General features: G+C 43.7%; 1 protein-coding gene across 1 annotated transcript; it reads right to left on the reverse strand.

The window, feature by feature from the left end:
• Positions 1-1,328: 1,328 nt before the first annotated feature.
• TAF5 (TATA-box binding protein associated factor 5) lies at positions 1,329-26,251 on the reverse strand. The gene is made up of 11 exons (XM_034774976.1): positions 25,729-26,251; positions 23,902-24,142; positions 22,171-22,486; positions 20,979-21,142; positions 18,525-18,660; positions 17,367-17,487; positions 13,757-13,886; positions 11,740-11,904; positions 10,847-11,024; positions 10,084-10,261; positions 1,329-3,227 (listed from the first exon to the last, which is right to left on the reverse strand). Exons 1-11 carry the CDS (start codon positions 26,234-26,236, stop codon positions 3,010-3,012), a joined length of 2,355 nt encoding a protein of 784 aa, XP_034630867.1. The 5' UTR covers positions 26,237-26,251; the 3' UTR covers positions 1,329-3,009.

Below are 26,251 nucleotides of genomic sequence, written 5' to 3' on the forward strand. Positions count from 1 at the left end.
TGCCCCTTGCTGCATTGTCATTGGGACTGAACCTGTGACACTGGTGCTAAACACTTGAGCCTTCTTGCCTGAGCTAAGACACCTGTTACTAGCAGATTTATGAACTGCTGTGTTAGGTCTTCAGCCACCACTAGAGGGAGACAGCACCACACAATTACAACTGCAATGAACATCCCACCTGCAAATGTTTGACAAAAAAAATACAAATTATAAAGATTTATGGCCTTGCAGCTGTAAATACAGAATTATGTGTAAGGTTTTTTCCAGCTAGGATAAAGGTGTAAAACAAATGTTTAGGCAAAGCTGGTTTTAAGTTATGAGTGAATAAAAACCAATTTTCAAAAAGAGAAAAGATGTGTTTCTCAGCCATAATGAGAAAATGAACTGTCTGATTAACCACAACCCATCCCCCCCAAAATTTACCTGGAACACAGAATTAAGGAAAAAAAATCAAGACAAGTGTTTTGCAAAAGTTGGGTGGGAAGGTAGCAAGGCACAGACTGGAAATGGGTTTCTATTCTGAATTATGAAGCAATTACAACTCCATAATATGTGAATTCTAGAAATAATGGCAATGAACCAAAATTTTGCCACCAATACTCTCATAGCTCACTTGTTGCATGTGGAAGAGGTGTGACTTTGGGGGGCAGGGGGGGAGTAGGCAAGAGACTCCTCTGCAGTATCATCCCTGTCCATTCCTTTTCAAGCTTTCCGACCATTTTATAAAATGAGGGTGGAAAAAAATGTATTGGGTAGAAAAACAAAAAGGAACAGTCTGGATATGGCAGGAGTGGAACAGATTTGAGAGGAATGGGCTAAGTGGATTTTAGGGTTCTGAGGGATAGAAAGAGAAAGGGCAATTTGAAAAGGGGAAGTGAGAAAAGATTATTAGAATTAAGATATCACACTCACTTCACACTAGTTCACTCACCCATTTTCTCCAAACTTCTCCCCTCCTTGCCACACATTTTGAATCCAAACCAATTTATTCTCTCTCCTCTCCCACCACTTTTTGCATGTCAAGTAGGGACATTACAACCATGTTGTACATAACTGATGTCAGAGAAAGGGTTAAGGTGGCTGCTTTTTTGGGGGGGGGGGGGGGGGGGGGGGGGGGGGGGAGAATTGTCTACCGCATTAACTGTTACGTTTCATGCACAATTTTCTCCTATTTGAAACAGTTGTTAACTGTATTGCTCTTCATACTAAATCACTTATCTTCATTTCTCTTGGGAGGTTGCTAGCATGTTTTTCTCAGGGTTGAACCTGCTTCTATTGCAACAAGATGAATGTCCTCCTATAACATACAGTCCAATAAAACATGCACAGAATATTTTTAGTCTTTATTATAAAATATCAAAAGTATAAAACTGTACAAAATACAAAGGCAGAATGTGGCAGTGATTTTTTTAGCTGTCAAAGTTGGAATTGCTTCCTGTTGCAGGTCAAGTGTTTCACGTATTTGATTTCACTGTATCTGCATTAAAGTCTGACTGCTCCTATCTAGCACTGAAAGAAGGTTTAATTGAAGTACAAGTACCATACCAACTCAGCCATTAAAAAAAGGGACTCAAAGTTTAATGTCCTTTCAAAGCTTTCTTCCCCAATAAGTGTTCTTCAAGGTGAACTCCCTACTGATTAAGTTTCTGCACTTTCTGTAAAGCTGCTGCTTTTGGGGAGGGGGGGTCCCACTTGCTTTACCTTAGAAATGTCAAATCTTACCTTCCTTGTTTTTATTAGATTACTGCATATGGCCTGTGAGCTCTAATTCCCTAAATGAAGTGACGGGGATGGTGAATAGCACTTTCCTCCCAGGCAACCTGCAAAAGATTTGAAAAATTGGGCCTGTGTCTTTTTGCTGATTCAACTTTTATAAAAAAACAAGAAGGGATTAAAAAAACCCAAACGTTCTGCTTGTGTTTTACCTTAGAAATACCAAGAATCTCAGGTCTGCTAGTTTTGCAGAAGGAGTTGCAGGTAGTATCGGTGATGTTTACTGGGAGAAGAGCACCTTAACAAAAGGGATGAAGGTTGAGTCTTTTAACAAAGGCTCCTTTTAATTGAATTTAAATAAATAAATATTAACTTTCAATAGTTTCGATCTCGTCTCTTCTCTCCTTAATTTTCTAGCTTCTGCATATCCTGAATTTCTCAGACAAAACATAAGCGGATTTTAAAAAAATTTCAGACTCTTCTAAATATAAAAGGGCACATGCCCAATATTTTTCCTTTACCGATCACTTTTTAAATAGGTGATAAGAGTATTTTCCGTTATTTCAAAGTCCCTTCTCCCCTTACAGATGCTTAGTTTTTACTTCTTTGGTACTTGCAAGTCATGATTTTTTTAGCCACCCTGGAAAATGCAGTGATGACAAAAGCTGCATTTCTAGGGTATAAAACAAGCAAAGAAGTTTGAAAATCTTTCAGATTATATATCAAAGAAATAAAGGTAAAATCACAGACCTTTACCACAAGAAGGGCATGGAAAAGGTAATGTTCTGGCCACAAATATTTGCTACTCAGCACAGGTTATGAGGAGTTCTCCAAATAATTTCAGAAGAGATGAATTTAGAATAGTTTTTGCCTGTCACAGATCGATTAAACGTTTGCCAACAGTAAACTAAGTGCTTTTAAAAAAATTGTTCAAGAACATGTACTGGGACCCTTAACTTTCCAAAAATTGAAGTTTCAGCAGAGCCCATTACCATTTCTCTCGATAAGGAAGAGAGCCATTTCCATAATTATTTTTTATCAAAAAAAAAAATCAAAAGCACCATAACAATTCCTTCCCTTAAAGCTGTGATGTCTTGTCAATTTCCAGCATTTTCAAATTGTGGCTAAATTGTGAAATAGTAACTGAAAAGACTTTGCTTGGATCTTAGTTTACAGTTTCCCACACCAACAGGCTAATACTGTCCATTTGTATAAGATATTTCTCCTTGTCTCAAATCCTGTAGTAATCCTGAGGTCTTTACTTCATTGACTTGCAGAGTCTTTCAGCTTCATGGTTTATTGTGGACTATATGCTCCTGAAGCTAGTAGCAAGTTTCTGCGGGTAAAATGGAGGTGTATGACTGGAGTTGATTTGGTCATGTATGTACCCAACAGCAAGTCCTGTGAGTTTTCAGGCAGATTTATATGTCCAGTGGCTGTAGTAAAATCATCAGTTTCTAAGTCTTCAAATACTTTCACAGCATCCCACAGCCGGACTGTGTTATCCATTGAACCTAGGAAGAAAGTGGGGAGTTAGAAAAAACTTTGAATTGTATCCGTGCATAATTTAAAAGCAATACTTAAGACTAAAAGTCAGCAATATTCTCTAGTATGCAATTACCAAAACCATAGTTGCATAGATTGAATTGTGATGAAATTATGGTGAAACAGAGCTGCAAGGTAATAAAATTAGAGCTAGTAAGACTATAAGCAAAAAACAACAAGGAGTCCTTGTGGCACCTTAGAGACTCAGGCCTGGTCTACACTAGACGTTTATGTCGAAGTTAGCGCCGTTACATCGAATTAACCCTGCACCCGTCCACACCGCGAAGGTATTTAGTTCGACATAGAGGTCTCTTTAATTCGACTTCTGTACTCCTCCCCGACGAGGGGAGTAGCGCTAAATTCGACATGGCCATGTCGAATTAGGCTAGGTGTGGATGGAAATCGACGCTAATAGCTCCAGGAGCTATCCCACAGTGCACCACTCTGTTGACGCTCTGGACAGCAGTAAGAGCTCGGATGTTCTGAACTGCCACACAGGAAAAGCCCCGGGAAAATTTGAATTGGAATTCCTTTTCCTGTCTGGCCAGTTTGAATCTCATTTCCTGTCTGGACATCGTGGCGAGCTCAGCAGCACTGGCAACGATGCAGAGCTCTCCAGCACTGATGGCAGTGCAATCTCAGAATAGAAAGAGGGCCCCAGCATGGACTGATCGGGAAGTCTTGGATCTCATCGCTGTGTGGGGCGATGAGTCCGTGCTTTCCGAGCTGCGATCCAAAAGACGGAATGCAAAGATCTATGAGAAGATCTCTAAAGACATGGCAGAGAGAGGATACAGCCGGGATGTAACGCAGTGCCGCGTGAAAATCAAGGAGCTGAGGCAAGGCTACCAGAAGACCAAAGAGGCAAACGGACGCTCCGGATCCCATCCCCAGACATCCCGTTTCTACGAGGCACTGCATTCCATCCTCGGTGCGGCCGCCACCACTACCCCACCACTGACTGTGGACTCTGAGGATGGGATAGTGTCCACGGCCGGATCCTCGGACATGTTAGCGGACGGGGAAGATGAGGAAGGAGATGAGGAGGACGAGGCAGTCGACAGCGCTCACAACGCTGATTTCCCCGACAGCCAGGATCTCTTCATCACCCTTACAGAGATCCCCTACCAACCCTCCCCAGCCGTTACCCCGGACACAGAATCTGGTGAAGGATCATCCAGTAAGTGTTGTAAACATCTAAACATTTATTTGTAACAGAACATGATTATTAACAATTTAAAAAATGGGTTTCTCATGATTAGTTTGATTAACTTAACGGTTCAGTCATGGGCAGTGCAACTATTTGAAAAAAATCTAGCAATGTCCGGTTTTGCATGATTGTCCTGCCCAAGCCGCTCTACTGTTTAGTCCCTGCTACTGCAGCTACAGTAAGATGCGGTCTATATGTCCGGGGATGGAGCAGAAATCCTCCGGGGACATCTCAAGGAAGCTCTCCTGCAGGTAATTTGAAATCCGCTGCATTAGGTTCTTGGGGAGAGCGGCCTTATTGGGTCCTCCGTTGTAGGACACGTTGCCGCGCCACGAGACTAGCAAGTACTCCGGAATCATTGCTTGGCACAGCATGGCGGCATACGGCCCTGGTCTTTGAAGGCTTTCCCGGAGCATTCTCTGTCTGTCGCTCTCAGAGATCCTCATGAGGGTGATGTCGCTCATGACGACCTGCTTTGAATGAGGTAGGGGAATGTTAGTGTCGGGACTGCTTTACCGTTCCTTTACAGAACTGTAACCGCTGGTTTGCAGCCACACGGTGGAGGCGGGAGAGGGTCAGCCGAAAGGGATCGTTCCCGGGGACAGCCGCGAGGGTGTGGGACAGGAGCAGACTTCCTGCTTGCCGGATTGCTGGCAGCAGGGACCGACATTGATTTCAATGTGAAATGAGGCCATTGCTAATATTAAAGTTTTAAGCTGCCACGAATCTACGGCTTACCATGTCTGCGTGCAAGAGCAATTCCGTTGTCCTGACAGGGTTCTCGAAAGTGCTCTGCAAAACCCCAGACACTGAATGCGAAGGCCGAGAATTCGACCTTGTGCTGAGTGCGCATGTGATAGGTGCTGTGCATGGTCCTGTTCACAGAGAAAGACTATGTTCTTTGTTCACAAGTACATTTAGCTTTCTGAGGAATTCACTCCCTTTTTCCCATTCCCACAGCCCCATCTGCGACTGTCTCACAACCTAGCCTGTCATCACACTCCCAGAGGCTAGGGAGGATTAGGCATAAGAAGAAGAGGACACGGGAGGACATGTTCTCAGAGCTTATAGCCTGCTCCCGAGCCCAGGCAGCACAGCAGACCCAGTGGCGGGAAAACTTGACCCGAATGCACCAAGCAAACATGGATCGGGAGGAGAGGTGGCGTCAGGAAGACCAGCAGGCGACTCAAACCCTGCTTGGACTACTGAGGGAGCAAACGGACACGCTCCGGCGCCTTGTGGATGTTCTGCAGGAACGGAGGCAGGAGGACAGAGCCCCGCTGCAGTCCATCTCTAACCGCCCTCCCCCGCCACCAAGTCCCATACTCCCTTCACCCAAAGTGCACAGAAGGAGAGGCGGCAGAGTCCCTGCTAACTCTCACTCCACCCCTGCAGAGAGCTCGAGCAGCAGAAGGCTCTCATTCCCCAAAGTTTGACAAGTACTTTCCTTCCCGCCTGACACAAGCCCCCGTCCAAGTTTCACTTCCCAGTCCCATGTGTAGTTGATAATAAAAAATATGTTTCTGTTAACTACTGTTTCCATCATGTTCTTTTGGAGGAGGGGGGGAAAGGGGGTTGGTAATTGGACAGGACAGTCACCTTTGGCAGGGTACATAGTCGGGGGCAGGCACAGCAGCAAGGCACATACATAGTGCAGTGATGCAGTGACTACTTACCCTGGTTAGTCTGGGAGGTTCTTTTCATGTTATGTGGTGGGGGGTGGGTTGCTCTGTGACTTTGTGGCAGGGGAGGGCAGTTAGAGATCTTAAGCGGCGGTCCTTAGGCAGGATCACAGAGCCACACAGCAGGGGATCTGTAACCGTCCCCCCCCGCCACAAAGTCACATAGACCCCCCATACACACAGTCCCTATCAGGAGGGGTGACAGGCTCCGTTGAAAGAACCATCCCACCGCAGCGGAGCCTGTCAGTCCTTGAGTTTAGAAGCTGCATTCGCACGACTACACTACACCCGCTCCGCACCACAGTCTGCGTCCCAGTTTTTAAAAATTCCCGCGAAAACAGTATTAAAGAAAACGGTGTGCTTTAACAAAGTTGAACTATTTTTATTTTGAAACGTGTGTTGGAAGTGGGGTGAAGGCTTCTCTGTACACAAAATTAGAAAGTCACAGGTTACCCTGCTCACTCAGGAACTTTGCTTTCAAAGCCTCCCGGATGCACAGCGCTTCCCGCTGGTCTCTTCTAATCGCCCGGCTGTCTGGCTGTGAGTAATCAGCAGCCAGGCTAATTTCCTCAACCTCCCACCCCGCCATAAAGGTCTCCCCCTTGCTCTCACAGAGATTGTGGAGCACACAGCAAGCTGCTATAACAATGGGGATATTGGTTTCGCTGAGATCACAGCGAGTCAGCAAGCTTCTCCATCTCCCCTTGAGACGTCCAAAAGCACACTCCACCACCATTCTGCACTTGCTCAGCCGGTAGTTGAAGAGTTCTTTTTCAGTGTCCAGGGCACCTGTATAGGGCTTCATGAGCCAGGGCATTAGCGGGTAGGCTGGGTCCCCGAGGATGACTATAGGCATCTCCACATCCCCAACAGTTATTTTGTGGTCCGGGAAGTAAATACCTTGCTGCAGCCGTCTAAACAGACCAGAGTTCCTGAAAACACGAGCGTCATGAACCTTGCCCGGCCATCCCACGTAGATGTTGGTAAAACGTCCCCTGTGGTCCACCAGTGCTTGCAGCACCATGGAAAAGTAGCCCTTTCTGTTAATGTACTGGCTGGCCTGGTGGTCCGGTGCCAGGATAGGGATGTGAGTTCCATCTATGGCCCCACCGCAGTTTGGGAATCCCATCGCTGCGAAGCCATCTATGATCGCCTCCAAGTTTCCCAGGGTCACTACCTTTGGCAGCAGTACATCAACGATTGCCTTGGCTACTTGCATCACAACAACCCCCACGGTAGATTTGCCCACCCCAAACTGGTTCGCGACTGACCGGTAGCTGTCTGGCGTTGCAAGCTTCCAGAGGGCTATGGCCACTCGCTTCTGGACAGTCAGGGCTGCTCGCATCCGGGTGTCATTGCGCTTCAGGGCAGGGGACAGCAACTCACAAAGTTCAAGGAAAGTTCCCTTCCGCATGCGGAAGTTTCGCAGCCACTGTGATTCATCCCAGACCTGCAGCACTATGCGGTCCCACCACTCAGTGCTTGTTTCCCGGGCCCAGAATCGCCGTTCCACGGCATCAACATGACCCATTGCCACCGTGATGTCCTCGGCGCTGGGTCCCCTGCTTTCTGAGAGGTCTGTGCTACTCTCAGACTTCAGGCCATCACCGCGTTGACGTAGCCTCCTCGCCTGACTTTTCTGCATCTGCCTCAGGGCAACCTGTATGATAAGCTGCGAGGCGTTGAGAGCGGCCACAACTGCAGCGATGGTTGCAGCGGGCTCCATGCTCACAGTGCTGTGGCGTCCGCGCTGTCAATGACTTGAAAAGTGCGCGAAATGATTTCCCGCCGGCGCTTTCAGGGAGGGAGGGAGGGCGGGAGTGAGTGATGGATGGATGACGACAGTTACCCAAAAGCACCCTCGACACATTTTTTTACCCAGAAGGCATTGCTGGCTCGACCCAGAATTCCAATGGGCAGCGGGGACTGCGGGAACTGTGGGATAGCTGCCCACAGTGCACCGCTTCCAATGTCGACGCTTTCCCCGTTAGTGTGGACTCACAAAGTCGAATTACTGTCCTTAGTGTGGACACACACGTTCGACTTTGCAATATCGATTCCAAATATTCGATTTAAGTAAAATCGAACTACTCTCGTATTGTAGACAAGGCCTAACAAATTTATTTGGCCACAAGGACTCCTCGTTGTTTTTGCTGATACAGACTAACACAGCTACCACTCTAAGACTAAGATTCACCTTGTTCATGCCATTGCAGGATTGTCCATAACATTCAAAATTTAAGGCCCAATGCTGCAAACAAATTGACTCCAATAGGACTACTCACAATAGTAAAGTTTAGCACGTGCATAAATATTTGCAGGATGGGGCCTTAACACAGTCCAACACGGGTAAAGCAGAAGGAACTAGTTATCTTCAGATCTACTTTACAAATAGACTCTAGAGTGAGTTTCTTACTAGAGTCAAATTAGTAATACCTTTCTAACTAATACAATTGTTTTCTGAATTTTTATCATAAATAATTATTAGATCCAAAGAACTATATTAAAAGAACATTGTAACCTTAATGTTAAGTACTTTCAAATCCTGTCCTCTCACCCTTCATGGACTAGAGAGTGCTCTTGTGCCTCTCCCCCACCCCAGTTCCCAATTCCAACCTTCCCCTGCCCCCCAAACACCAGTTCCTTTCCCCCTCTACTGCATCTTTTCCCCACCATCCCATTCCTCACCCTTGGTACCTGGCACCACAGTAACCTCCAGCAGTTGAGAGGAGCAATTGCAGGAAAAGTCCTGCTCCGCCCCAGGATGGGGTATGCTCAGTTGCAATGGCATATGCAGTCTGGTTGGCACACACAAGCTGTGGGGGATGGAACATGCTCATTGCAGCTGGACTCTTTGGAGAATAATGCTCTCAAGCCTTTAACACACTTCTACTGAGCATGTACGAACTGAGATTTTACAGATGCTTATAGCTTGGCAAACTTAGGGCAAATTTTCACAGGGATGGCAAAAGGCACCTCCCTGACCCAAAAATGACTCCCCACCAAATTCCAAGCTCTTCTCCAGAGCATAGAAGGACTCATGCTTCTCGGTGAAATAGTTGCAAGAATTTTAACATGGGCTAAACATATTTTTCCCTAATCTCATTCTTGTAAACACCGCCATTTTCACTGAAAATGGTCAGCCTGAGGAGAGAGTATAGAAAACTTGAGCTTGAACAACTGAAAACTGGCAAAGTTATAAGCAACTGAAAAGATGGTTTTATAATGGAAAGAGTTAGGCAGCCTTAACTATAGGCAATGCTACCAGCTATTAAAATTTTTGTTTTAAACAAACATGATTGCAAACACTGCTGAGCATTCCTGTTCTTTACATACCAACCCATTAATAGGGAGTAAGTTGTACTTCATCTTGAAATATTACCATCTTTTTTACTTATTCAGAAAGCCCAGACACATTTTGTGCTGATCACTGCCTGGAGACCCAGGCTCGCTGCTCAACATCTGCAAAGGAAGTATTTCCAAACTCCACTGAAGCAACTGCTGAATTGTTAGAAGTTTTAAAAAGGAAATTCAGCTGCTAACTAAACAAGCCAAAGAAATTCAGTCTGATACAGAAAAGGAATATTTGGTTTCAACAGGGGCTCAGTTTTAAAGGAGGGATGGTCTTAGGGTTAGAGCACAGTACTGGACTGTTTCCCACTCTACCACAGAATTCTGGTAGTTCCTTGCATAAGTAAGTTAACATCTGTGCCTCAGTTCTGAGCTGTGGTAAGGAATCATACTTAGCTGCCCTACAAAGTTGCTGATACAAAATTGTAAAGTATAACTTCATAACTGCAAAGTATTGGTCAGTAAGCGGTAGTCTGATCCTTCACAATGAGGAAGACAGATTTGGATAGCTATCAGTCACACAAAAACAACACATCATTCTAGTACTTTTTTTTCCAATGAACGAAAGCCCGAGCTACATACCTGATGCTAAAATTTCCCCATCTCTACTGAATCTGAGTGCATAGACTGTATCAGTGTGCCCTTTCAACTCTCCCACCATCAAACCATGGCCAATATCCCACAGAAGCACTCTTCCATCCGTTGCTCCAGTGGCCAGGAATCGTCCATTAGGAGAAAATGCCAATGAATGAATTGGTCCCTGTAACAGAAAAAATCCAGTTGGAGAGTCAAAAATTAGTTAGACGAGTCTACCTGCATTCAAAAAAGTCAAGCTGCATTAATTTCAAACCTTGGCCCCCCAAATTAAACTTAAGTGTGTTTAACATACAGTAACTGAGCCACTGGTCATCTTTTTCTTTGCAGCAGTCCTATTTAAATGGCTTGGAATCTGTCTACTTAGGAGACTGCCTCTCTTCTTGCCCACATTATCATAGTTGTGATCAGCAAAGGCAACTAAGCCGGATCCCATTTTACTTAAAAGTAGAGTGTTCGCTATGAGGAGGCCTAAACTTTGAAACCTTCTCCCCACTTGATCCAAAATAGTCTGAAATTTGTTAACCTTCACAGTGTACTATTTACTTCTGCTTAACGGGAACAGATGTTTGTGAGGGAGGGGAGGTTGTTTTTTTGGGGGGGGGCAGCGCGGGAAGTTAGTCAAAGTATCTAGAGTAACAGACAGACTTTTTTGTATATTTTATTAGAAATGTAAATAAAATATACCAACAGGGCACTGACCATGTACTGTTAGTGAAGCACTTCCATCTTGCCTTTGACATTCCTTTACCTTATGTCCAGTGAAGATTCTTACACAGTTCCCGTTCAGAACATCCCAGAGTCGTACAGTCCTGTCTGCTGAGCCCGTGGCAATATAGTTGGAGTTGGGGTGAAACCGGGTACATGTGACATCAGCAAGATGGCCAGCAAATATTCGTAAAGGCTGATAGTGATCCGTAGCCCACAGACTTAACAGAAGAGAATAGTTTATAAGACTAAAGAAAAAATGAGACCCCCTAGTGAAGCTTGAAATCCTATATGTGGCGAGGGAGATGTGCGCTTATTATGCAGGTGCCTGTAGTTGACCCGTTTATGGAGTTAGCAAAAGAGAAGAGAATCCTTCTCCAAAACAAACCACAGTGCTCCAACTGTGGCCATCAAAAAAGCAAGTGAAGAGATGCAGTAGTTTCTCTAAAATGAAGGGCTAGGGATATGCATTTTCCTGTCTTAACCAGATGGTTGGAAAAAAGGGAACACTATCTCTTTAGGGATGCCCCAGCTAATGCTGTCTGTATAAAAAAGTGAAAAAGTAAACTAATTAAGACACTTTAATTTTTACACAAAGTGTGATGAAACTCATTCCCAACAATATTACTATAAAATCCAAATAGAAAGGCCATCCAGGCAGGGGCACCAGAACAGGGGGAGCCAGAGGGCCATGACCCCATCACTTTTAAAAGCATAGCCTTCCCACTTTTTACTGGCTGTAAAGGACAGCAAGAGTGCAAAGGAGGCGGAGAGGAGTGAGTAGGGAGCGGGGCCTTGGGGAGAAGGGGCAAAGCGAGGGCAGGGCCTCAGGGAGAAAGGGTGGCAATAGGGGGCGGGGCCACAATTCGGACACCGGTGGGAGCTGCCACCCACACTTTTAGCTTGCTTCCACTGCTCCTGCAGCCCGGTTCTTACCGAGCCACTCTGTCATGTCCACCTGATACAAAGTAATATCCATAGGGAGAGAACTGTGTATCCCACACTGGATAGTTGTGTCCTTTATATCCCACGAGGCAAGTGAATGTTTGAAGGCTCCACAATCTGACAGTGCCATCCTCTGAACAGGACAAGAGGTAGTTCCTGTTACGGAGCAAAAGAGGAGAAATACAATGTATTGAACTTGGTCAGAATATTGGGTGTATACTGCACAAATAGTGTAAGATTACTAGTGCGTCTGTGATAAGTGTACCACTCATTGACCGACTGTTGTGTGGCATTTGCTGTAGAATCTGAGCCCTCATTGGATTCAGAGACAATTAATACAGAAAGAGTCCTATTGGGACACTGCATGCAAAGAAAGGGACAATTAATTGTTGATTCTGCTAAATACTGTAAGAAAAGTCTATGAGAAAGTGACCATGTCTTTATTAGGGATCCTACTTATCTGTCTGAACCAAAAAACTACTGAGAAACCACTTATAATTGGTCAAGAACCAGTTTTAAAAATATAATCCTGAACAAAATGACAAAATTCCCTTATAGGGTCTTTCATTAGAATTCACATTCGGTTCACACTCTCCACTCTAAGTTATGGGTAAGGCTACATTTTAGTCACGGGTATTTTTAGTAGAAGTAATGGACAGGTCACTGGCAATAAACAAAAATTCATGGCCTGTGACCTGTCCATGACTTGTACTATACCCCTGACTAAATATTGGGGGTGCTCCGGTCCTAGGGAGGGAGGGAACAGCCGCCTAGGGCTGCGAGTGCTGGGGGAGGCCCAGGGGCACCGCGAATGGCATGTCCAAGGGGAGCCATGGGTGCGAACAGCCCAGGACACCTGCTGGTGCTGAGGGGATGGGGGCGGAGGAGGAGAAGGAGGGGCGGCCAGTCTGGCAGGCTCCCTACCCGGCTTCTGGGATAGCCATGACATATCCCTCCCTAAGCTCCTAGTTCTGCACGCTGCCAGCTCTGCAGCTCCCATTGGCCAGGAAGAGAGGCCAATGGCAGCTGCGGGGGGGAGGGGGGGGGCTGCAGGCGGAGGCAGCATGCGGAGCTAGGAGCTGAGGGAGGGACATGTTGCTGCTTCCAGGGAGCCCCACCAAGGTATGCACTGCCCCTCCTGTGCTCCAACCTCCAGCCTGCCACCCAAATTCCTCCTGCTGCCAGGAAGGGGCACACAGGGGCAGTGGCCTGAGACTGCCCCAGCAGCAGCCGGTGCGACTGGCCAGGGGCTGCCTGAGCTCCTCGGGCAGCCCCAGAGCCAGCCAAACCAGCCGCTATAGAAGTCATGGAAAGTCACGAGTGACAATCTCGCAGCCTTAGTTATAGGCGATAGCATTTCCGGTTCATGCTCTGTGGCTTGCTTCTTAGCCAGGCTGCTTACCATGTTACTGCTATGCATTTCAGTGTGTGTTTACATAACAAAAAGAGACTAATTGAGTGTTTTAAACCAGTTTCTGATAAACCACCACAGCAATCTTTATCCTTACACACTTTTAAAAACGCCTTCTATGCAAGACTACCACTGCCACACATTTGGAGAATAAAGGTTAGAGCTATGGTGAGAGGCAAAGTAGCAAATTATATATAGCTAGATATCTATCTATATCTATCTATGGATATTAGCATAACATGTTTTTCATTCCCATAACTGAAATAAATGCTGCCATAACATTTCTACTCTTTACTATTTACATATTCAGTTAAAATAACCTAAGATGTGACTTTCAGATAAGATTGTATAATTAGTGATCACAAGTCCTGAACCTGTAAGGTGCGGAGCACCCTCAACTCCCCCTGACTCCAAGGGGAGTTAAAAATGCTCAGCGCCATGCAGCAGATGCACTAACTCACATGCAAAGGTACCATTATGAACTGCATGTGCAAGTATGGTCCCAACTTATAGAAAAAGCTGCATTAAATACATGTTTATAGCAACTAACATTTCATTAGCACTTTAAAAACTACTATTTTTAAACACATATTTTACCTATCAGGACTGAAGCTGGTACCATAGACAGGTCCGCTGTGACCATATAAAATCTTCAGCTCGCTTGCTGTTTTCTCATCCATGATCCTCTCCAAGACATCATCTGATTCTTTGTCTATGAGACTGAGATCTGTAAAATTTCAGAGGTTCCCATTTACAACACACATGTATAATTCATCTATGCTGGCTGTCAACAGTTGAGCATGCTTACATTTATACAACAATAAATGTATGATTTAAGCACAATATATTGTCCTTCTTGGTGTTCGTTGCACGTATGAAGTTGACAAAAGATCCTTCTTAATATTTTCATAGACAACTAATATTCAACACCAGCTACAAAACAGCAAGGATGTTTAGGCTAGAGTAGCCTGAGGGTTTTAGACTCTAAGTTACATAGCGCACAAACGTAGGCAATTTCTTGAGGACTGTTGTGAAGGAAACAGTAATTAAGATGATTCAAGTGAGAACCTTTAGGTTACAGCTTTGAAGGATCTGAAGAAGGCCATAGGTCCTTCACCTCTGAATTTGTGATATGCTACCCTATATAACAACCATTGAAAAAAAAAATGCTGTAGATGTACATTCATGTTCAGAACCTGACCGTGCAAATACATTTCTGGATGGGGCTATTAGGGTGAAGGGATAGCTCAGTGGTTTGAGCATTGGCCTGCTAAACCCAGGGTTGCAAGTTCAATCCTTGAGGGGGTCATTTAGGGATCTGCAGCAAAAGTCTGTCTGGGGATTGGTCCTGCTTTGAGCAGGGGGTTGGACTAGATGACCTCCTGAGGTCCCTTCCAGCCCTGATATTCTATGATTCTATAAGCATGCATTTTCATAAGACATTTTAGAATTGTTTTGAGCCTTATTTACAGATAACCATTCTGTTTTGTACACTTCACCAAGAGCATCTAAAATTAGTTTAGCCCTCAGAAAAGCCATTTCTGATCTATCCACCATTCAGTCTCTATCTTGAAAGACTGATATCCTATCAAAGAGTCCAGATTTCTACATCTCTCCCTAGAAAGCTTTAAAATACACACCCATGTTTTTAGAATTCAAGAACTTTTTATTGACAGCTACACATGCCCAACATAAGTAGTTAGCTTTGAGTCTATAAGTTACCGACTGAGACCTCAGTCTTCCATCACTTAAGCAACATGGATAAGAAATCTTCCTTTGGTACTCTGCGCCTCTACAAAATGATCAACCTGACCACAATCTGACCAGACCAAGCCTCCTGGAAAACACAAAATCTGATTTTTCATAGTAGTTACCAGATATCCAAATTTAGTGTACAATTCCTATCAAAGTAGGGCTGGATGGGACCTCAAGAAGTCATCTAATCCATCCCCACACTCTAAATCAGGATTAAGTATATCTAGACAACATCTGATTGGTGTTTGACTAACCTGTTCTTAAAAACCTCCAAATGACAGACCCCACAACCTGCCTACATAACCAGTCCCAGTGCTTAACTGTCCTTATAGTTAAGTTAAATATTAAAAAGTTTTTCCTAAGTCTCCCTTACTGCAAATTAAGCCAATTATTTCTTGTCCTAACCTCAGTGTATATGGAGAATAATTGATCACTGTCCTCTTTATAATAGGCTTCAGATACATAAAAGGTTATGTCCTTTCCCGTCATCTCTTCTCTAAACTAAACACACAATTCTTTCAACCTTTCCTCATCAGTCAGGTTTTCTAACCCTCTTATTTTCTTTGCTCTCCTCTGGACTATCTCCAATTTGTTCAGATCTTTCTTAGGTGTGTAGGATGTAATATGTAGAATGTATATTTTAGATGTTGGAACGCTTGAAAAGATGCCTGCTTGTCTAGCAAGGTAAGAGAACAGCCAGGTAAAAAGCTGAGTGAGCAACCTGATCATGTAAACAACTGAATTAGCAAATTAATCTTAGTGCTAGGCAGAAAAAGTGTTTATATAATATATAGTGAATAACTTCGTAACAATGTATTTAAGGTGAGCACCTGAATGTGGGTGTGCCCTTGCATTTAACCCTATTCTGTGCCCCATTTCTGTGGGCTGATCACTCACTGAAGCAGCAAACAAACAACATACTTCTTCAGCTCAAGAGTCTGTCTGTGAACCTGTGCATTCTGGGTAGCGGAGAAAGAACTGGTCAACAAGATGGTACCTAAAACTGGCCACAATACTCCAGCTGAAGCCTCACCAGTGCCAAGTAGAGTTAGACAATTACCTCTTGTGTCTTTCCCACCACATGTGTTAAAACATCCCAGAATGACATTTGTCTTTTTTGCAGCAGCATGACATTGTGGAGTCGTATTCAATTTGTGGTTCACTATAACCTCTAGATCCTTTTCTGAACTTCCATTGGCTAGTCAGTTATTCCCCATTTTGCATTTGTGTAGCTGATTTTTCCTTCTTAAGTGCAGTACTTTGCGTGACTTTATTGAATTTCATCTTTTTGATTTCAGACCAATTCTCCAATTTATCAAGATAATTTTGAATTCTAATCCTCTCCTCCAAAGTGCTTGCAACCCTTCCCAGCTTGGTATCATCTGCAAATTTTACATCTGTATTCTACTCCACCATCTAAGTCGTTAATTAAAATTAGGATTGTCAAGCAATTTAAAAAATTAATCATGATTAAGCACAAGATTAAAAAATTTCAATTAATCGCAGTTTTAATTGCACTGTTAAATAATATTAGAATACCATTTATTTAAATATTTTGTTTTCTATATTTTCAAATGTAGGCTTAGGGCTGGGGGTGCGCGGGGCTCCAGCCCATTGCCCCCTGAGCTATGGCTGCTTCAGCCCCCCACTGCCGATGCCTCCTGACCCGCCCACAGGTTTAACGATTAACACGTTAAAAATATTAACACATTAATTTTGCTGTTAATTTGCATTAACTGCGATTGACAGCCCTAGAAAATATTGACTAGTACTGGACCCATGACAGACCCTTGTGGGATCTTACTTGATATGTCCTCCCAATTTAACAGTGAACCGCTGATGACTACTCTGAGTACTGTTTTTCAACCAGTTGTGTACCCACTTTACAGTAATTTCATCTAGACCATATTTCCTTAGATTGCTTATGAAAATGTCTTGTGGGACTGTCAAGAGCTTTACTAAACTCAAGCGCTCTCATGTCTACTGCTTTCCTCATCCACTAGACTGGTAACCCTGGTAAAGGAAGACATTAGGCTGGTTTGGCATGATTTATTCTTGAAAAAGCCATGTTGGCTTTTACTTACCACCTTATCATTCAACAAGGTATGAAAGCATGTGCTTAAGTATCTTACTGAATCAGGGCCATAAACGAAGCTATATTCCCTCCTCTCAACTTCCTAGTGCATCTTATCTATTCTGTGTCTACCTTAGATTGTAAACTCTTTGGGAAACAAGTGTCTGGATTTTGTGTCTTGCATATATCAAGCACAGTCTGCATTTAAATAATATATACACACACTATCCACTTTAAAAGCTGAAGTCAACCTGACCACTTCCAACAATTTAAGACAGCTATTGTGAGATTAGCATTTCTCTCTGCACAGGTTGCACAAAACTGACAAAACTATCAGAATTAATACTTAAGATAAACATGTCTTATTGTCTTCATTACCTGCTGCTGATTTCACGCTGCGTAGCTTTTTTGGTGTCACAGACCATACTCTTACAGTGGAGTCAGCAAAGCCTCCTACAATCATGCTAGAGTCATCAGTGACATCCACTGCAGTAAGACCCTGTACACAAAACAGTCACTTTATTTTAAGTTTTGATGGGGAGAGGAGATGTATAACAAAGTTCAAGTACTAGACAATCCTGCCATTAATATTAATACTCTTAACTACGTAAGTTCTGCATAAGCTATGTGAATTATTCCAAGACACACTGGACAAAAAATACACGTACACCTCTACCCCGATATAACGCTGTCCTCGGGAGCCAAAAAAATCTTACCGCGTTATAGGTGAAAATCGCGTTATATCGAACTTGCTTTGATCCGCTGGAGTGCACAACCCTGCCCCCCTGGAGCGCTGCTTTACCGCATTATAGCCGAATTTGTGTTATATCGGGTCGCATTATATCGGGGTACAGGTGTATATGAAACAAAAACTACAGCTAATATTGTTAGGCCATTTAAAATAAAGATATTTTATAAAAAGACTCATTTAATAAGCCACAGCAATGTTGTTCCCCAGCACGGTAGTACACCGTATCTGCAGAATTCATGATCACTCACTTGTAAGAAAACCCCCGCACCCTACCTAAAAAGTGAAAGGGAAGAGAGAAGGAATGTAGAAATGCCTAAAGAAAGGAGTGCAGTATTAAGATAGTCTAAGGAAACCTTTAAACAGAGCTTCCCTTTTCACAGGGTTTTAAGTCTAAACTTTCAATTGCATTATTTTTTATTGAAAATTAGCTACAAAATTCCTTGTTTCAACTAGTAATTTTCTGCTATAACATGAGCACATTATTTCCCCTCAGTAATTCTCATCAAATCTATTCAAAAGACTTTTCAGCAAGGTCAGTGTAAGATATACAAGTTTGCCCCAGGCATGTAAGTGCTTGCAAGTTTATGGTCTCAATATTAACTGAGAAGAATCTTTACCAGACAGCAAAGAGACTACTTAATATTTGATTCAGCCACAGTATCAAACTCTGAATTCTCTCTGCAGAACCACATTATGGCTTCCTTTTTCCTTACCTCAGATATTTTGTGATTTCAGCCACCATTTTTCCCTCCCTTTTTCATACCACCCCAGCTACCCTTGCTGACCTGGTAGGCATTAAGGAATGTGTAGAAACAGATGGAAGGCAAACATTCTGGACCAAGACGCACACGTTTTGTGGCTTCCTTCATATTCATTATTTTATCCAGCTTGTCCGAGTCTTTCAGTTCAGGAAGAGGAATTCTATGAGAAGAATGCATCTTATGAAGCAGGAATGCCTTAATATTGTGAATTAAATATGATATATGGAACCCTCCCCTCAAAGGACAGCAAGGCCCAGGCACCTTAGTGTCAGAATGAACGACAGGAGGAATTTAACAATAAAAAAGGAGGTCTGGAGGAACTAATGAGAAAAGATTAAAAGAATTAAATACCTGTAATTTAAAAGAGAACTATAAAATGGGGAGGTATCAGTTGGAAGAGACAGAGGAAAATAATCAATACACCCAGGTCTATCACAGGATAACTATGAGCTACCAATGTGATGCAGACATGAAAAGGGCTAATGTAATTCTAGGCTGCATCAGGCGAGGTATTGCCAGTAGGGGTAGGGAAGTGTTCCCACAAGTCACTGATGAGACCTCATTTGGAGTACTGTGTGCAGTTCTGGTCTCCCATGTTTAAAAAAGATGAACTCAAACTGGAACGGGTGCAGAGAAGGGCCACTAGGATGATCAGAGGAATGGAAAACCTGTCGTATGAAAAGAGACTAGAGGAGCTTGGGTTGTTTAGTCTGACAAAGCGAAGGCTGAGGGGGGATATGATTGCTATCTTTAAATATATTAGAGGGATTAATACGAGGGAGGGAGAAGAATTATTCCAGCTTAGTACTAATGTGGATACGAGAACGAATGGATATAAACTGGCCGTGGGGAGGTTCAGGCTTGAAATTAGACGAAGGTTTCTGACCGTCAGAGGGGTGAAATATTGGAACGGCCTTCCGAGGGAAACGGTGGGGGCGACGGACCTGTCTGGTTTTAAGATTAAGTTAGATAAATTTATGGAGGGAATGGTTTAATGGTAAAACATAGTAGTCAAGGAAAACCAAGAAATGGTAGGTAAATTGTATAATGGCTGACAGGGGTCAGGCTGGAGACTCTTGCCTATATGCTCGGGGTCTTACTGATCGCCATATTTGGGGTCGGGAAGGAATTTTCCTCCAGGGCAGATTGGCTGAGCCTCTGGAGGTTTTTCACCTTCCTCCGCAGCATAGGGCAGGGATCTCTAGCAGGAGGGTTTCTGCCGATTGAAGTCACCTAAAACAGGATTGGGGACTTCAACAGCAGAGTCCAGGGAAGGGGTAGGGACGGTTTTATGGCCTGCAGCATGCAGGGGGTCAGACCAGATGATCATAATGGTCCCTTCTGACCTTAAAGTCTATGAGTCTACTAGGATGATCAAAGGAATGGAGAACCTACCTTACAAGAGGAAAGTTAACATCTTGGCTTGTTTAGCCTAACAAAACAAAGGATGGGGGAGGAGGGGGGAAGATATGATTGCTCTTTATAAATACATCAGAGGAATAAACACCAGGGAGGGAGAGGAATTATTTAAGGTATGGGCCATTGCTGACACATGAACATATGAATATAACTGGCCATCAATACATTTAGGTTTGAAATTAGACAGATTTCTAACTATCAGAGGAGTGAAGTTCTGGAAAAGCCTTCCAACAGGAGTAGTGGTGGAAAAAAACTAACTTGTTTTAAGACTGAACTTGATAAGTTTATGGAGGGTATGGTAGGAGATTGCCTACAATGGGCATATGGCCCATCCACAACTTCTATTAGCAAACATCTCCAATGGCAGGAGAGGGGCATGAGATGCGGAGGGCTCTGCATTACTAGAGCATTCTCTCTCATGTGTCTGGCTGGTGGGTCTCACCCACATGTTCAGGGTCTAACTGATCACCATATTTGGCGTTGGGAAGGAATTTTCCCACAGGTAAGTTTGGCAGAGACCCTGGGGGGGGGGGGGTTCACCTACCTCTCAGTGTGGGACACTGGTCACTTGCTGATTTGAACTAGAGTAAATGGTAGAGTCTCTGTAACTTGAAGTCTTTAACTCAAGATTTGAGGACTTCAGTATCTTAGCCAGAAGTTATAGGCTTACTAGAGGGTCAGGTTCTGTGGCTTGCAACATGCAGAAGGTCAGTCTATGAATAAGAAGGGTAAAGTGAGGGAGGGGATCTGATAACTATGAATACTTGAAGGATCTAAACATGGAGGGTGAGGTATTGCTTAGAGTGATCCGAAGAGGCTACTGGATAATGGGATGAAGCTTTAATAAGAAAAATGTAATAAGAAAGTCTAGAAAACTTCACAATGGTGAGGTCTTTTTGGTTGTGGAATAAATCTTGCAAGGGAAACGATGGAAGCCTCATTGCTGGGCCCATTTAAAACTAGACTGAACAAAGCACTAGAGAAAGTGTAGGGAGCAATCCAGAATTGGTAGGGAATAGACTAGACTTTATCAGGTATTCATGCCTATTTCTAAGTTACCTGGTTTGTGGAGGAGCATTAGGGTCTTGCTTTTTACTTTTTGATCCCATGCTCTCTCTTTTAGGTTTTTTCTTTTTTGGTTTTCCTTCCTCATTCTCCCCCTCTTCATCTTCATCATCCAAAGGCACCTCAATCTCTGGTTCTTTTAATAAGCCAAAGAAAACCTGCAACCCAAGAGAGTTGGTCATGTAACAAAAAACCTTTGCATGGAACGAGTTTAAGTAGAAGCAAATTAATGAACAATATCTAGCCTCTTTGAATCGAAGGTATTAACAAGATGGAACTTCACTACTGGTTAGTCTAACCAGTTTGTGACACTGTAGATGGTGCATTTCACTATCATACTACTAGGCAACTGATCCTGAGATGCACCGAGCACCCTAAATTCCCTTTCATTACCTCTTTGCACTTCTCCGAAAGCAGAATATCTATAGTTTAGGTTACACTTAACACCCATAAGCTCTTGATATTTTCAAAACACTGTACAAACAATTAATCCTCACACTAACTACTGGTGGCAAGCATTATCTCCATTGTTCATGTGAGGAAGTTCAAAATCAAGCATTGCTCCAAGTATTTTTTCACACAATGCAGTCAACCTGTGGAACTCCTTGCCAGAGGTTGTGAAGGCCAAGACGATAACAGGGTTCAAAAAAGAACTAGATAAGTTCATGGGTAAGTCCATCAATGGCTATTAGCCAGGCTGGGCGGGGATGGTATCCCTAGCCTGTTTGCCAGAAGCTGGGAATGGGCGAGAGAGGATGGGTCACTTGATGATTACCTGTTCATTCTCTCTGTGGCAACTGGTATTGGTCACTATTGGAAGACAGGATAATGGGCTAGATGGACCTTTGGTCTGACCCAGTGTGGACGTTCTTATGTTCTTAAAGCCAGAGGCAAAGCCAGTATAAAAATTCAGGAGCCAGCCCTGTGTTCAGTCCACTAAACAAGGTTGTCTCTTCAGGTGGTCTGATGGCTTCTCCAGAAACCAGCTACTAAAGGGTGCTTATCAACCTCTTTCCCTCTGCTTCAAAGCTAACTTCACCATCCTCTGCCATTACCATCCCGGGTGTGCTGCCAGGACTCAGAATCCAAGGATTCTAGTTATATTGAGGCAATGGTTATATACCCTTCAAACTACTTTACATGCTGCAACTGGTTATTAATCGGCATAACAGGATTTGCCTCATACCTTTGCTTTATTAGCCTCCCTTTTAGCTTCCCCTGCCAAGCTTCCCACCATAGCATCTATCTGTTGTTTACTGCGAGGCATTCCATCAAAGATATCAATGTACAGATGCTCCTGAACAATGTTCCAGATTTGATTGTTCTGTTTTTCCTGAAGATGTCTCTTCAAGAGTTGGTAAGAGTCACGAGAAATGCGCAGCACAAACTTGCTTGTTCGGAAATCCAGCATGGTCTCGTTCCCTTTCATGTGCTCCTTTTTGGTTAAACTAGATAATACACGCAGGTCATCCTGGTAATAACACTCTTGATCCCCATGAAACCTATTAAAGAGACATTAAAACCATATGAAGGATGGTTTATTACAACAATACAATCTCCCAAATACCCACAAATTGTATACTGCTCAGTAGTACATCTTAATAGCAAGTAATAAAATACCTTTATATAGCAACTCATCATGAAGCATCCCAAAGCACTTTACAAATATATAGGATAATTTCACAGCTGAAGTGAAATGACCTCTGGAATGGAATGTTGCAGCCTTTGAAGCACACAGTAACAGCACCCAGCAGTTTACGACAGGAAGTGAAGAATACATTTCTAACGAAACTGCAGTGAGAGTTTCAAGTAGGCAAATTTTACCACCAATATTTATGACCAGGTCACTGGGACTAACACTACTACTCTGAGGGAAAGTGCCATAGGGATCTTTAATGACCACAAACGATCAGCATCTCTATTGTGTGCTAAACTGAGCTAATTGGTTGTATTTAAAGCAGATTCACATTTTCAATGTAGTTTTCATACGAGACTGCTAAATTTAATAAAAACATGCACATTTCACATTTTCCAATTGCACATTTATCAAATCAACATGATTCAATGCCTACAAAGTTAACCTAAAGATACAGATTACTACTATGCTTAATATATTTACTGAGAGCACATGATAGCATTTGTGGCTGGGAATACTGCAATTAAGTTTGCAAATCAATTTTTATTGATAATTATCGGGGGGGGGAGGAATACCCCTTTGGGCTGAAATATTTCAGGCTTGATCTAAATCCAAAGATGAGTTATACTGGAGTGGAGCAGGTAAGGGACAAATTAAATCATTTTTCAGACCTTAAAGAGAAATTTAAGAATTTTTGGAAACTTACAAAAACAGATTATTAAAATATCCAACTCTGCATGGTACTAGTTTTCAGTAAGGAGCTGCTGTGCAATTTATCATTTCAAAAAATATTTACAATGTTATAGGTTAAGAAAATTATTTTTATACACATAAAAAAGACATCTGACTACATTTTAAGTTGCTTGCAACACTAGTTATATTAGTGCAAGTATTTATAAAACATCCACTACTGTGGCATCTGGACATGCTTTAGTTGAATGGTACCCAAAACAGGAAGCATATATTTTATGACCCTCCATCAGCAAATCCCTGTTCCTGGACAGGATGCATGACCACTGCTAGGCCACTATAAAGATGATCCAAAAATTGTATAACTCTGTAGTGCAAAAGAGATGTTTTGTGCATCTATGCTGTATCTTGGACTAAGACATAAGGAGATGTATAACAGTTTGCAACACAACTACAGATTCTTTTCCTCTCTTCAATTTCCGTTTCATCTTTAAAAAGATAAATTAAATTTAAAACCTGTGCTAACAGATTTAACCACACAAAAGTGAGTACATAAGAAAGGATGCAAACACAAGAAGGTAAACACATTACTTTTCAAAGAAAGACTTTGCTTCATTCTCATGCTGGTTGTAGACCAATTCCAAATACATATGCACAAAGAGAGGATAAAACAACTGGGATAATTCAGCCCGATGACAGTCTAGGGCACACTCAATAAAGTGCTTCAGTCCACTGTAGTATTCCTCGTACAGCGCTGGGTCCCCCTGCTGTTTGTAGGCAGACAACACTGCACTCACATCTGGCTGATCTTCTACAGGAACACCTCCTCCAACTGCAAAAGTGTCAAGATACACAAGAGGGATTACGTCTGTATATATGAAAGAGAGTGCCTGTAAATATATGATGGCTAATGTTTGCCTTGTAATTGTAATGCACATTGAGAGCACAGAATGAAATGGGTTGTGTAAGTACTGTATGCCCATTTATACAAATTTTCCAGAAAACTGGTTATTAACATTCAAATAATGGGAGTTCAAAGTTTAAATTTGAGATGGACGATGTCACATGAATGATAAACTCAATGTCCAATTCTTCCTATCAACTTCTGCTATATTTTTTGTGCTTTATCTGCTACCAGGTTCCATTTAAATTAGCTTTTATAAACAACTTTAAGGCCTAATTCTACTAAAAAAAATGTTTCTATGGAAAAAGGTATTAATAATCGAAAAATAAGTTTTCTTCACTGGTGTTACTGAAATCATTTAGACAAGCTAAAGTATTCTCCCTGTTTTGTAAAAGAAAAGAGAAACACTGCACAGCTAAAATCCTCTTTCCTTCACCGTGTGTGTGTGTGTCATACCACTTCCATACTGCTGTGACCCACTACAGCCCCTCTTTTTACACTGGACCACCACTCAATACAGAATCCTGTTCAAGGTCTCTGTTGTGATAACCAAAGTCCTCCAGGAGATCGGCCAATGCTACCCAACAGATCTATTCTCCCTCCATATCCAGGACCTCCCAGGACAGCTGAAAAGTTTCAGCGAATAGGGAGAGATTCATCGCCCTGGGCAATGGAACTCGCTCCCACAAGAGCAAAATAGCGACCATAGATCTCTAACCACTTTCAGAAATAAACATCAATCTAATTTCTTTCACTTAAGTTATTTAATAATAAAAAAATCAACTCAAGTTACAGCCAAATAAACTTAATCCACAATCTGAGCATCCACACACAGACATGCATCAAAACAACAACAAGTGATTTACAACCAACCTAGATTTTGTTTCTAGTTACCGTATATGCAAGCTCCAGGAACCAGACAGTTCATTGAACAACCCTCTGATAGCAATGACTTTTGTTCACTTGCTAGTGACCCCTTACATCGTGGGTGGCTACTTTTTAAACTCTGCTGTTCAGGACACGCAGCCTATCAAAACATTTGCATCACTGCATCTTTTAAGTACCTATCACCACAGTACCTGAACACCTTCAGACTGTAACTTCACCACCACTACACAACCCATACGTTGGTGCTAAAAATCTCAGGATGCTTTTAATATTCTGTAAAGCTAGCACACAAGAGCTCTGATCGGAAAATCAGTTTTATCCCATGAATATCTTGATAGGTAGTAACCCTGCCTAGAAGTAAAAGCAAATAAAACCCTCTCTGTCACTATCCCTTGTCTATCGGGTACCCGTTTCTCACTAGGAATTCTCCCCACTCCGTCCCAATCAGATGCCCCCTCTAACTGCAGAAGATGCCCTCACCCTTAGCAACCTTTCCAGGTTGGAAGGGAAACAGATGAGAGGTGACCCCTCCTTTATGCGGAGGGTGATACCGCCATCCTGGCAGCCCCATCTGAGAGTCCCTCGGCCACTCCCTCTTCCCCCGTCTCCTCCTCCGGGGCTCTCACCTTTCCCTGGCGGCGGCGCGACTACAGCGGCGCCGCCGGGGGCTGCAGAGGCACCAGCAGCGACGCCCCCTCCGGCCGCTCCCGAGGCGGCGGCGACCCGGCTGAGCAGCGCCTCGCCCCCGCTGGCGTCTGTCTCCCCACCCGGGGTCCCCTGGGCGCCGGGTCCCGCGGGGCTGAGGGCAGCCGCGGCCACCTCCTCCCCCAGCAGCCGGGCCTCCCGGCGCAGGATGTCCTCGGACTCGTGGAGGTTGTTGCGACGCAGGAACTGGAGCACGGCCAGGAGGGTCTGCCGGTCCGTGGGGGCGGGGGAGGCGGCCGGACCCGGGGGGGCCGGCTTGGGGGGAGCGGCCTCCCCTCCGCTCCCCGGGGCCCCCGCCGCCTCCCCCTCCGCCGGCGCCGTGGTGGGGGGAGCGGCGGGCGGGGGCGCCGGAGGGGGCGGCGGCGGGACACCCCCGTCCGGGTCCGGCTTCACCACCACTTCAGCCGGCTCCTCAGGTAGAGCCGCCATCTTGCGCAGGGCCCC

Source organism: Trachemys scripta, chromosome 7, assembly GCF_013100865.1.
Source record: "Trachemys scripta elegans isolate TJP31775 chromosome 7, CAS_Tse_1.0, whole genome shotgun sequence".
NCBI lineage: Eukaryota > Metazoa > Chordata > Testudines > Emydidae > Trachemys > Trachemys scripta.